The sequence below is a fragment of the Stomoxys calcitrans genome, chromosome 4 (genome assembly GCF_963082655.1).
Source record: "Stomoxys calcitrans chromosome 4, idStoCalc2.1, whole genome shotgun sequence".
Lineage (NCBI taxonomy): Eukaryota > Metazoa > Arthropoda > Insecta > Diptera > Muscidae > Stomoxys > Stomoxys calcitrans.
This window is the reverse complement of record NC_081555.1, coordinates 25,044,776-25,059,019: the sequence shown is the minus strand read 5'-3', so window position 1 is coordinate 25,059,019 and position 14,244 is coordinate 25,044,776. Positions and strand designations below refer to the sequence as shown.

Below are 14,244 nucleotides of genomic sequence, written 5' to 3'. Positions count from 1 at the left end.
TACAGCTAGTATCTCCTATATAAACCGATCAACTAAGCCCCTGGAAGCCGCAATTGTTAACCGATTTGGCTGAAATTTTGCACGGCCTGTTTGGTTACGATTTTCAACTACCGTGTCCAGTACGGCCCAAAACCGGTCAAAAACCTGATATAGCCCCCAAATAAACTGATCTTCTGATTTGACATCTTGAGCTCTTAGAAGCAGCAATTGTTTACCGATTTGTTTGAAATTTTGCATGGAGTATTTTGTTATGACTTCCAAACGGCCTGCCAAGTACTGCCTAAATAGGTCAAAAACCTGACTTAGCTCCCATATAAAAAGATCTCCTGATTTGACTTCTTGAGCTTCTGGAAGCCGCAATTCTTAACCGATTTGGCTGAAATTTTGCACGGAGTGTTTTGTTATGACTACCAAACGCCCTGCCAAGTACAGTTCAAATCGGTCAATAACTTGATGTAGCTCCCATATAAACCGATCTCCTCATTTGACTTCTTGAGCCCATTGAAGCCGCAATTTTTGACCGATTTGGCTGAATTTTTGCACGGAGTGTTTTGTTATGACTTCCAAACGCCCTGTCAAGTACGGTCCAAATCAGTCAATAATCTGATATAGCTCCCATATAAACCGATCTCTTGATTTGATTTCTTGAGCTTCTGGAAGCCGCAATTGTTATCCGATTTGACATTTTGCACAAAGTGTTTTGTTATGACTTGAAACTACCATGCCAAGTATGATCCAAATCGGTCAAAAACCTGACATAGCTCTCATATAAACCGATCGCCCGATTTGACATCTTGAGCTCTTGGAAACCACAATTGTTAACCGATTTGGCTGAAATTTTGCACAAGGTGTTTGGTTATGACTTTCAAACACCTTGCCAAGTGTGGTTTAAATCGGTTAATAACCTGTAGCTCTTATCTTCAAATGATCTCCCGATAAGTCTTCTACGACACTTAGAAGCTTCAATTTTCGCCCCATTTGGCAGAATTTTGGTACGTAAAGTGCAGAATCTATGCTGGTGGGTTCTCAAGGTTCTTTCTTTTAAATCCTGCGCATTTAATTCTTTGCTTTCCTGAATTTTGAAAATTTTCTCACTCGATATCTTTAGCCCTTGCCTTTACGCGTAAAGTGTCACTGCTTTGCCAAGTTGCCTTTAATGATCAACACCAATTTTTCTCCTTGGCATTTTCAAGTTGTTAATTTCCTATCTCAAGAGCCCTGACAGACTTTTCAACAGATTTCCTAGTCGTTAGGCCAACCCAGCCGACAAATAAGAAATTCAATATGCAATTTTTCCACAAAAAATAAACAAAAGTGTCTCTTCCTCCCCTCCTTACCCTAAGGGAGAAAATCGTGATGATCTCAAATTTCCTGAAATCTCTAAAAGTGCCATCATTAAACCACAGACATGGTTTAAACAACCAATCTATGGAAACAGCAAAGTATATTCAGATCCTTGTGATCAGTATGAACAAGTAGTGTGATGTTAGACCCCCCCTCCTCTGATCATGAGGATCAACTTAGGCCTAGGCTTTCCCAGCAAACTGGGTTTCATCAAGTGCCATTTCATTTCCAAAGTGCCAGTTAGTATGTGGATGTGTGTTTTCTTTTGCTGTCTAAAGAGGCGCCCCAAACAATGTCTGCCAGTGTTTTCTTTTCCCAGCATGGTCTTTCCATGACTGTGTGGCAACATATGTTGCATCTTCAAATGATTTTGCAACAGTTTATAGTTGGTGAAAAAAAAACGACTCCATCATTCCTAGTTAAAGACAGCAAAGGTAGTTCAAGTCTTGGATTCCTTTGAGAGTTTTCATATGGCATAGCTTGGCGTCTTTTCAATGAGTTAGTCTCCTATGAAGTTGGGTTCGCTTCACAGGAGCCTTATGCTGATTTCCAGGAAATTTATTTGTTTTGCTTTCATCACTAATGATGACAGTTTTGATTAGTTGGCCTCTAGTATGGAGTATTTTTTATGATTATTGACAGCCGTTTAGGGTTTATCGGTATAAGGGGTTACAATAATATTGGGAAGTCTAAAAAAATGTCTCAGTATTTTTTAAAAAAGGGATTAAGAGACTCATAAAAAAAAGAAAATAAAAAGATTCCAATTTGAATTCTAGGAATATGTCTCCAAATATTGGGTTGCCCAAAAAGTAATTGCGGATTTTTTAAAAGGAAGTAAATGCATTTTTAATAAAACTTAGAATGAACTATAATCAAATATACATTTTTAACATTTTTTTCTAAAGCAAGCTAAAAGTAACAGCTGATAACTGACAGAAGAAAGAATGCAATTACAGAGTCACAAGCTGTGAAAAAATTTGTCAACGCCGACTATATGAAAAATCCGCAATTACTTTTTGGGCAACCCAATATATTAGGGACTTCAACATTTTGTGGATATACAAATTTCATCATTCCGTTTGTTACACCTCAAAATACTCGCCTAAGAACTCATCTGGTATATATCTATTCTTGATCGGCATGACATTTTAAGTCAATCTAGCAGTGTCCGTCCATCTAGCTCTCTGTCTGTCTGTCGAAAGCACACTAACTTTCGAAGAAGTTAAGCTAGGTTCTAAAAGAAACGAATTACTATGCTATTGGAGCTATATCAAGTTATGGTCCGATTCGGATCATAATTGAATTGAATGTAAGAGACCAAAGAAGAAGTCATTGTGTAAAATTTCAGCCAAATCGAAAAAGAATTTGCGCTCTTTAGGGGCTCAATTAGTAAAATAGGCAAATCGGTTTATATGGGAGCTGTATCAGACTACAAACCGATTCAGATTATATTTGACACGCATGTTGAAGGTCATGGGAGAAGCCGTTGTACATAATTTCATCTAAATCGGAAAATTATTGCGCCCTCTAGAGGCTGAAGAAGTCAAAATTCCAGATCGGTTTATATGGCAGCTATATCAGGTTATGGACCGATTTGAACTATATTTGCTTCAGTTGTTGGAAGTCATAACGAAACACGTCATCCAAAATTTCAGCCAAATCGGATAAGAATTGCGCCCTCTAGTGGTCAAGAAGTCAAGATCCCAGATCAGTTTATAGGGCAGCTCAATCAGGCTATGGACCGATTTTAACCATACTTAGCACTGTTATTGTCGGTCACAACGAAACACGTCATGCAAAATTTCAGCCCAATCGGATAAGAATTGCGCCCTCTAGTGGCTCAAGAAATCAAAACCCCAGATCAGTTTATAGGGTAGCTCAATCAGGCTATGGACCGATTTCAACCATACTTAGCACTGTTATTGTCGGTCACAACGAAACACGTCATGCAAAATTTCAGCCAAATCGGATAAGAATTGCGCCCTCTAGTGGCTCAAGAAGTCAAGATCCCAGATCAGTTTATAGGGCAGCTCAATTAGGCTATGGACCGATTTCAACCATACTTAGCATTGTTATTGTCGGTCACAACGAAACACGTCATGCTAAATTTCAGCCAAATCAGATAAGAATTGCACCCTCTAGTGGTCAAGAAGTCAAGATCCCAGATCAGTTTATAGGGCAGCTCAATCAGGCTATGGACCGATTTCAACCATACTTAGCACTGTTATTGTCAGTCACAACGAAACACGTCATGCAAAATTTCAGCCAAATCAGATAAGAATTGCGCCCTCTAGTGGCTCAAGAAGTCAAGACCCCAGATCAGTTTATAGGGCAGCCCTATCAGGTTATGAACCGATTTAAACCATATTTCGACTTCCTGCTAATCTCTTTCCCATCCGCTATGACATTCGGAAATTTAAGACAAATGTCAATAGACACTACATCCTTCACCCCCGGGCAAAGAACCCGACAAATGCGATCCACGGTGGAGGGTACATAAGATTGGCCCGTCCGAACTTAGCAAGGTTTAACGTTTCTTTATTTTTGAAATTTTGACCGAGACATGCTTCGTATTTTGCAATTAAAGGAGGCTGTCGAAAGCATAGTGAAAATCCTATCGAGGATCTAGACCTGGGCACGACGAGGCGGATAATATTGGATAATAGGAAGGATACTATCAGTTCGATCTTCCGTGACCTCATAGGTCTCAAAAAATTGCCGGCCTAAGATAGGTGTGACTAAAGGGGCTGTATGCAGGGCTTTTTTTTGGGGGGTTGGCGTCTGGCCCGAAATTTGGATAACAGATTCGTTTTCTACTCTCAAATGACATGATTGTCATGGTTGCTCCATATATCCGTTTTTGACAAGTTTTGTGGATGGTTCATCACCCTTTTCAGGTACCACACCCCAAATTGAAATACCAGATGTTTGATTTCAAGTTACTATGAGGTTTCAAACTTAATTTCGCTAATATCTCCCCACCATTCTCAGAGATCTGGCATTTTTAACAATTTAAGGTTAGCGGGAGGATCCTTCCCCCTTCATACATCAAAAAATTAAGTACTCCAGTGTATCCACAGGACCATTTCATAGCATCTGCGAAAATTTTAAGAAAATTGCTTCACCTGTTTGAGTCTGTACGGAACATACAAATAAACAGACATACCATTCTCCGAGATCTGGCGTTTTTAACATTTTAAGGTTAGGGGAAGGATCCTTCCCCCTTCATATATCAAAAAATTAAGTACTCCAGTGTATCCTCAGGACCATTTCATACCATCTGCGAAAATTTTAAGAAAATTGCTTCACCTGTTTGAGTCCATACGGAACATACAAACCAATAAACAGACATATATTGATGTTCATACCCACTAACATAGAGTGGGGGTATATTAAGCTAATCTTTCCATTTGTAACACCTCAAAATATTCATATGCGACCTAATGATGTTCACCTGTCTCAATCTCGATAGCGATCAAACGAATAAAGATAACCGCTTGAAATTTTGCACAGGTACTTCTTATCAATGCAGATCCCAAAAGATTACAAATGGCCAATATCGGTTCAAAGTTCGATATGTCCCCCATATAAACCCATATCCGGTTGTGACCATTTGAGTTGGTATTTCTGATTTCGGAGAGATTTCCTCAGAGATTTCTGTTCAAACTTCAACATCTATGCCAAATGTGATCCTATTAGGCCTATAAAATGATATGGCCTCCATATGAACCCCTAGCCCTTAGAAGCACCAATTATCATTCGATTGGGCTGAAATTGAACACAAAGACATCTGTTTCGACTCTTAACATCCGTGCAAAGCATAATCCTAATCGGTTTATAAACTGATATGGCCTTCAAAAAAACCGATATCTGGTTTTGACTTCTTTTGCCCCAGGGGGTTTCAATTTTCATCCGATTTAGCTGAAATTTGACACAAAGACTTCTTGACTGTCAATGTCCACACAAAGAATAATCCTAATCTGTCTGATATAGCCCCCATAAAAACCGATCTCTGGATTTGACTTCTTGAGCCCCTAGGGGTCTCAATTTTCATCCTATTTGTCTGAAATTTGGAACAAGAACTCCTGATTTAACTCTCATTTGTGCCAAGTATGATCCTAATCTTATATATAAAAATCAATTTGTGTTGGTTTCTAGGTTTGTTTGTTTGTTTACGGCTGAACCGATTTTTTGTTAAATTTTCACAGATGGTGCATAATAGTCCCGTGGTACTACATTATTTGATATCTGAAGGGGGGGCGGACCCTCCCCCTTACCCTAATTTTCAGAAACGCCAGATCTCGGAGATGGGTGGTGCGATTTAAGCGAAATTTTGTGTGCTCTCATATAGTACCCTAAAAATAAAAATGTGGTATCCAAATTTCGGATGGGGTCCCTAGGGGGGCCGCCCCACCCTAAAACCTACCAAACATATATTTAGACCAATAACGACAATATGGGACTCAAATGAATGGTATTTGGGATAAGAAAACGTATCTGATATCCATTTGTCGAACCAAGTGCAAGGGGGACCACCCCAACCCCCAAAACACCCCTAAATCGGACATATTTACCGACCATGGCAATATGGGACTCAAATGAAAGATATTTGCGAGTAGAATACGAATCTAATATCCAAATGTGGGACCCCGTTTCTGAGGGTCCACCCCATCCCCAATACACCCCCCAAAACAGGACTTATTTACTGAGCATGGGAATATGGGGCCAAATATGAGACCAAGTGTTTGGGGGGCCGCCTCTCCCCAAAAACCTCCCCCAAAGGGGACACATTTACGACCATAGACACATGAGGCTCAAATGAAAGGTCTGTGGGAGTAAAGCACAAATCTGATATCAATATTCGGGAAAAGTGTCTATGGGGCCACCCCACGCTCACAACACCACCCAACTCCCAAAACACCCCTAAATCAAACATATTTACCGACCATGGCAATATGGGACTCAAATGAAAGGTATTTGCGAATAGAGTACGAATCTGATATCCAAATGTGGGACCACGTTTCTGGGGTCCACCCCATCCCCAAAACACCCCCCAAACAGGACTTATTTACTGAGCATGGGAATATGGGGCTTAAATAAAAGGTATGTGAGTGTAGAATTCGAATCTTATATCCAAATATGGGACTAAGTTTTCTGAGGGTCGCCTCTCCCCAAAAACATCCCCCAAAGTGGATAAATTAACGACCATAGCAATACGGGGTTCAAATGAAAGGTCTTTGGGAGTAAAGCACGAATCTGATATCAATATTCGGGAAAAGTGTCCACCCCCACAACACCACTCAAATAGGAAGTAATTGCTGAATATTTCAATATGAGGTTCAAATAAGAGGGGTTTTAGAGTAGAACACGAATTCGACACCCCCCAAGCCGGTCATTTTTGCCGACTATGAAAATATGGGGCTCAAATTAAAGGTATTTGGGAGTAGACCACGTATCTGATACCAACATTAGGGACCAACTGTCTAGGGGACGCCCCACCAGCATAACAACCCCCAAATAGGACTTATTTGCTCACTAAGACAATTTGGGTCCTAAAGAGAGTGGAACTTAATATTCATAGTTTTTATGGCCAATACCCCAAACCGGACATATTTGCTGACTTTTGCAATAAGGAGTTTAAATGAGATTAGAAAACGAATTTGACATCCAATTTTGAGCCCAATGACAATATAGAGTTCAAATATATGAGAATAGAGCACGTTGCTGATAAATTTTCAGGGCTTAGTGGTTGGGGGTGATCACCCCAAAACACCTCTAAATCGGGCATTTTTACCGACCATGGCAATGTGGAGCTTAAATGAAAGGTATTGGGGGGGGACGGTAGAGCAAGAATTGATACCCACTTTCGGGACCAATTTTCTGGGGGTCTACCCCTTTCCCAAAATACCCCACAAACAGCAATTTTTTACTGACCATCGCAATATGGGGCTCAAATAAAGGTATTTGGTAGTAGAATACGAATTTGATATCCAAATGTAGGACCATGTATTTAGAGCATCACCCCTTCCCCAAAACACCCCCCAAAAGGGTAAAAATTTTTCGACCATGCCAATATGTGGCTAAATTGAAAGGTATTTGAGATAAGAAAATGAATTTGATAACCTATTTTGGGGCCATCGTGTAAACTCCCCTAAACCAATGGCAATATGGGATTTAAAAAAATGGTATTTGAAAGCAGAGCACGATGCTGATATTTTTCAGGACCAAGTGTCTGTGGGGACCACCTCACCCCCGAAAACACCCCTAAATCAGACATTATGAGAATATAGAGCTGAAATAAAGTATTTTAAGAATGGAGTTCACCTTACATCCAAACTTAAATTCGTAGCGGGTCGAGTCCGGTTCATCTAGTGGGTCTATAAACTGATATAGTCCCCATATGAACTGATCCCCAGATTTGGCTTCTTGAGTCCCTAGAAGTCTACATTTCTGCCCGATTTGGTTGAAATTTTGTATGCAAAGTACGTTTATACCCCAGCTCCAAACCAAATCCCGTCCAGAAAGGTTCATAAATCGATATAGCCCCCATACAAAACCCATCACCGGATTTAACCTATTGAGCCCCTAGAAACCGCAATGGCCATCCAATTTGGCTTAAATTGTTCACAGTGTCGTTTGTTGCTTCCAATAGCCGTGGCAAGTACGGCCCACATTGGTCTATATCTTGATATAGCTCCCATATAAACCGATCTGCCGATTAGTCTTCTACGGCCTCTGGAAGCTTACATTTTTACCTGATTTGGCACAAATTTGGTAAGCCAAGTATAAGACCTTCAGCTAAGTTTATTTGTGTAAATTTGTACCAGAATTCATGGTGGTGGGTTCCCAAGATTCGACACGACCGAACTTAGCACGTTCTTTGTTGTTGTTATTATATACAGTTTGCTGATAAGCATCTACGATTGCTGACACATTGCTGTGGTATTTCCTATCAAATGTTCTTTTTTTTCCTACTGATTGCCTTCTTTGTTCTGCAGTATTTAAATATAACAAATCAGTGTGAACAAAATTACTTCAATAATTGCTTTCATTCGAACAACACCATGAGATTCTTAATCGCAATTTGTTTAATTTTGTGTATGGTGGCGGTTTCATGGGCAGCAGAAGCTAGAGGAGTTTTTAGGAATACTGGCAAGAATTCATTCAATGTGCTTTATGGTATGGGGATTTTTCTAAGTTTTTTTTTCGATATTTCAGCTTATCCCGGCAAGTGTTATATGAGTTCCAGTTTAATACTTTCCAAAGGCGAAGTGGCTAAAAATCCCAATATACCGTGTGGTGGCATAAGATGTGAGGAGAAGGGAGTGGCGGTGCTACAGACGTAAGTTACAAATGCAAGACATTGCTAGCTGCTACACATATCTAAGGATACAAGTAGAAGCGTACTAAGTTCGGCCGAATCTTATAAAACCCCCCACCATGGATCGCATTTGTCAGGAATTGCTCGGCTATTGAATCTTTATCAGGCTATAGACCGATTCGGGTCATACATGGCTTGGATGATGCGGACTAATGGCCTTTCTCCAAAATGTCAGCCAAATCAGACAAGAACAGCTCCCTCTAGAGGCTCACGAAATGCAATCGTGAAATCGGTTTATATGGGAGCTACATTGGGTTTAAGACCGATTCAAACCATACTTGGCACGTATGTTGAAGGTCATACCATAGGTCATTGTGCAAAATTTCATCCATAGCAGATAAGAATTACGTCCTCTGGAGACTCAAGAAGTCGAATCTGAAGATCGGTTTATATGGGAGCTACCAGGACTAATTTGAACCATACATGGGGCACTTTTTGAAAGTCATAGCAAAACGCAACATACTTAGAAAAGCCAAATCGGATGAGAATTGCGTCGTTTAGGTTAAATTAGGTTAGGTTAAGGTAAACTCACTAAGACGTTTTCGTCCATTGTGCTACCACAGGAATAGAAGAAGGAAGATACCTTCTAATTCCTACCGTAGAACCATCCAGATCGCTTAAAAAAGTCCAACAATTTGCGAATGTTCATATCCGCTAAATCAGACAGGTTCCCAAAGAAATGAGAACCTAAAGTGGAACCCCTTCTGACTGCTAGTAAGGGCCACACACACACAGAAGGTGTTCTATAGCCTCTTCTTCTTCGATGTCCCTGCAGCTTCTGCAAAAGTCGATGCTGGCAACCTTCAGTCTGCCTGCATGTTTTCCAATTAGACAGTGACCTTTCAAGACGGACACAATGACTGAGACGTCTGTTCTAGCCAGTGACAGCAGTAGACCTCTTCAAGTCTAGATTAGGCCACATAGTTTTGGAATGCTCACAGCCCCCTCTTTGGAGGCCAGCGTAGCGCAGAGGTTAGCATGGCCGCCTATTACGCTGAACGCCTGGGTTCGAATCCTGGCAAGACCATCAGACGAATTTTCAGCGATGGTTTTCCCCTCCTAATGCTGGAAACATTTGTGAGGTACTATGCCATGTATTGGTTGCCCAAAAAGTAATTGCGGATTTTTCATATAGTCGGCGTTGACAAATTTTTTCACAGCTTGTGACACTGTAATTGCATTCTTTCTTCTGTCAGTTATCAGCTGTTACTTTTAGCTTGCTTTAGAAAAAAAGTATATTTGATTAAAGTTCATTCTAAGTTTTATTAAAAATGCATTTACTTTCTTTTAAAAAATCCGCAATTACTTTTTGGGCAACCCAATAGAACTTCTTTCCAAAGAAGTGTCGCACTGCGGCACGTTGTTCGCACTCGGCTATAAAAAGGAGGCCCCTTATCATTGAGCTTAAAACATTGAATCGGACTGCACTCATTGATATGTGAAAAGTTTGGCCCTTGTTCCTAAGTGGAATGTTCATAGGCATAATTTGCAATTTTACAGCCCCCTCTTTGTGACCATCTATCATTTGTTGTCCTTCGGGCCTGGTCCTTAGCTTACATGTCGCTAGAGGCACACCCACAGATTTCAGTATCCCTGGAATGTGTAGGGTAGTTACTAGTCTCGCAAGCTCGTCCGCTTTACAATTCCCTGGGATATCCCTCTGGCCCGGCACCCAGAACAGGTGAATTTTGAACTGTTCAACCATCTCGTGGAGAGATTGCGCCCTTTAAAAGCTCAAAAAAATTCAATTTGGGCAATTGGTGGAAATCATACCAAAACGACATGTGCAAAGTTTTAACCAAATTCGACAAGAATTGCTTATAGAGATATAAGCTCAAGAAGTATAATCGGGTGTTCGGTTTATATGGCAGCTATATTAGGTTATGTACCGATTTGAACCATACCTGACACAGTTATTGGAAGTCATACCAAAACACCACTTACAAAATTTCAGCCATTTTCGGATAAGTATTGCGCCCTGTAGAAGCTCAAGAAATCAAGACCCTAGATCGGCTTATATGGCAGCTTTACTAAAACATTGACCGATTTGGTTCATTTACATAACACCACCAGCAAAATTTCAACCAAATCGGATAAGTATTGCGCCCTTTAGAAACTCAAGATGGCAAGATCCAAGATCGGTTTATATGGCAGCTATATAAAAACATGGACCGATTCGGCCCATTTACAATCCCAGCCAACGAAGCGCTAACACGAAGTATTTGTGGAAAATTTCAGGCGCCCAGCTTAACTCCTTCAAAAATTAGTGTGCTTTCGACAGACAGACAGAGGGACGGTCATACTTAGATCGATTTATGGAGTCCTAGGCGAAAATTTCGATGTATTACAAATGCAATGATGAAATTAGTATACGTTTATCTTATGGTGGAGGGCATAAAAACCTTTCTCTCTTTCAAATGATCTCCGTACCAATTTATTTTTTCAGATGTCCTATTGCGAGTTTCGCTGGCTACAAACAAGGAGATTTTGTAAATACCTCTAAACCTTATCCTGCATGTTGTAAACGTCAACTGATTAAATTGAATTAAATAAAGTTTTGATTGAACTGTCTCTCTAACTCCTTAATACCACCATAAATGACCTATTACGGATGCTGACTGAGGAGGGACTGGAACCCGTCTGCTACTCAGACGATGTTATAATACTTCTAAAGGGTAAGGATCCGAACCAGCTATGCAGAAGAGCCGAAAGAGTCTTACATATGGCATATGGCTGGGCTTGACCCAGAGGTCTCAATGTTAACCCAGAGAAGACTGAAATATGCCTGTTCACGAGGAAGAAGAAGGTGGGCCAATTTAACGCACCACGTTTCCTCAATAAGACGATTTCGATATCTGACAAGGTGAAATACTTAGGTGTGATCTTGGACAGGAAACTGAATTGAAGGTGTCACATTCAGGAGCGTAATGAGAAGGTTCACAGATGTTGGGCACTATGTAGACGCGCCGTAGGCTCGAAATGGGCCCTGATTGGTAGGATATTCCACTGGCTCTACAGGAGCGTGATTAGATAAATACCTACTTAAGCTTCAGTAGTTTGGTGGACTGCTATGGAGAAGAAGTGCAACATAATGACCATACAACAAGTTCAGAGAACATGTTGTCTTGGCATAGGCGGAGCGATTAGGACCACGCCCGCTAGGGCACAGGAGACTATTCTAGATATCCGACCCATTGGCATACAGATTAAATGTGAGGCAGCCACTGCTGCTAAGAGGCTTAGGGCGATGGGAGAATGGATTGAGGATGGGAGCAGCTCATATCATCGCGGTATATTCGAGGCGACGATAGGAAACCTGGAAGGAAGGGAAGAAATTTCCGATTGGATACCTGAGATGAACCTTGAAGTCGAGTGCGACGCACTGCTGTGGTGAGTGAAGCGGACGTTTTGTTATTTCACTCTGAAAGAATTTTCCTGTAACTCGTAATAGGTCATTATTTTTGGAAGAAACATTTAAGTCACTCAAGGACAGCTGCGATAGTGGTATCCATTAGGAGGTTGATGATCTGCGTCTGTTTCCAGTGGAGCGGCAAATCTAGAGCCCGGGAGTAGGCTTAGCATGGACTCCAAAGACCCAACAGCTGCGGTGATGGTATCAGGCCGTAGCATGTTGTCAGCTAATGAAACCTTGACTGGTGGAGCGGCCGCTTCAGGCTCCAATAGCCGACAAACGACTGGTCAGCAGGGACTTTTGACGAGACACCTGGTTTGAGTCTTTAGGACAAGGCCGAACCTATTCTTTCGTCGCATGCCTATAATTTGCCTAGGCCATCGGCCTTCCCCGGCAAACCAACACGCTCTTTAAGAGGTTGGAATAATAGAAGACGCATAGCTCTTAGGTTTATTGAAAGGCTTGGTGCGAATTTAATTAATTTTTATTTTATTATACCCACCACCCGAGGATGGGGGTATACTAATCTAAACATTCCGTTTGTAACACCTTGAAATATTGATCTGCAACCCCAAAAAGTATATATATTCTGGATCGTCTCGATATTCTGAGTCCAACTAGTCATGTCCGTCTGTCCGTATGTCGAAATCACCATAGCGGTCGAACGCGTAAAGCTAGCCGCTTGAAATTTTGCACAGATACTTCTTATTGATGTAGGTCGTTGAGGATTACAAATGGGCCATATTTGTTCAGATTCGGATGTAGCCCCCATATAAACCGATTTCTGGATTTGACTTCTTGAACCCTTAAAAGTCTCAATTTTCATACGATTTGGCTGAAACTTGCATTATGACGTCCAACATCCATGCCAAGCATGATCCGAATCCAATAAACAGATATAGCCCCCATATAAACTGATGCCCTGATTTGACTTCTTTAACCCCTAGACACATATATACCGATCCCCGGATTTGAATTTTTGAGCCCTTAGATTTCAATCAATTTTCAACCGCTTTGGCTGAAATTTGGAACAAAGACTTGATTTATGACTTGCAGCATCCATGCCAAGTATGATTCGAATCGGTCCATAAAGAGATATAGCCCCCATGTAAATCGATCCCCGGATTTGACTTCTTTAGCCCTTAGAAGCCTCAATGTTCACTCGATTTGGCTGAAACTTGGAGCAAAGTCTTGAGTAATGACTTCCAACATCCATGTCAAGTATGATCAGAATCGGTTCATATAAACTGATCCTCGGATTTGATCGACTTATATGAACCAAATGAATCCGATCCTCGGATTTGACTTCTTGAGCACTTGGAAGCCACAATTTTCATCCGCTTTGGCTAAAATTTGAACCAAAGGCTAAAGTCATGACTTCCTACATCCATGCCAAGTATGATCTGAATCGGTTCTTAAACAGATATAGCCCTCATATGAACTGATCCCCTGATTTGACTTCTTTAACCTCTAGAAGCCTCAATTTTTATTCGATTTGGCTGAAATTTGGACCGAAGGTTTGAGTTATGATTTTCAACATCAATTGGATTCTTGGATATTGGATTCTTATTACTTGTTTTGATTTTAATTTATATTTTTTATACCCACCACCGAAGGATGGGGGTATATTCATTTTGTCATTCCGTTTGCAACACATCGAAATACCCATTTCCGACCCTATAAAGCATATATATTCTTGATCAGCGTAAAAATCTAAGACAAATCTAGACATGTCCGTCCGTCTGTCTGTTGAAATCACGCTACAGTCTTTAAAAATTGAGATATTGAGCTGAAACTTTGCACAGATTCATTCTTTGTCTATAAGCAGATTAAGTTCGAAGATGGGCTATATCGGACTATATCTTGATATAGCCCCCATATAGACCGATCCACCGATTTAGGGTCTTTGGCCTATAAAAGCCACATTTATTATCTGATTTTGTTGAAATTTGGGACAATGAGTTATGTTAGGCCCTTCGACATCTTTCGTCAATTTGGCTCAGATCGGTCCGGATTTGGATATTGCTGCCATATAGACCGATCCACCGATTTAGGGTCTTAGGCTTATAAAAGCCACATTTATTATCTGATTTTGCTGAAATTTGGG

At 40.8% G+C, this 14,244-nt stretch overlaps 2 protein-coding genes across 5 annotated transcripts in view; one reads left to right on the top strand and one right to left on the bottom strand.

The window, feature by feature from the left end:
- Positions 1-14,244, bottom strand: part of LOC106082913 (AF4/FMR2 family member lilli) — a 304,474-nt gene that overhangs the window by 186,898 nt on the left and 103,332 nt on the right. The gene's annotated exons all lie outside the window — the stretch shown is intronic.
- Positions 8,341-11,291, top strand: LOC131996820 (uncharacterized). The gene is made up of 3 exons (XM_059366842.1): positions 8,341-8,496; positions 8,563-8,686; positions 11,172-11,291. The coding sequence occupies exons 1-3, from the start codon at positions 8,409-8,411 to the stop codon at positions 11,272-11,274; spliced, it is 315 nt and encodes a 104-aa protein (XP_059222825.1). The 5' UTR covers positions 8,341-8,408; the 3' UTR covers positions 11,275-11,291.

What these genes read in the sequence shown, in the direction of transcription:
- LOC131996820 (XM_059366842.1), top strand. Translation starts at nt 8,409, where the DNA reads ATGAGATTCTTAATCGCAATTTGTTTAATTTTGTGTATGGTGGCGGTT. An exon ending in AGGAGTTTTTAGGAATACTG is followed by an intron (nt 8,497 to 8,562) that starts GCAAGAATTCAT and finishes TCGATATTTCAG; the next exon opens with CTTATCCCGGCAAGTGTTAT. An exon ending in GGAGTGGCGGTGCTACAGAC is followed by an intron (nt 8,687 to 11,171) that starts GTAAGTTACAAA and finishes TTATTTTTTCAG; the next exon opens with ATGTCCTATTGCGAGTTTCG.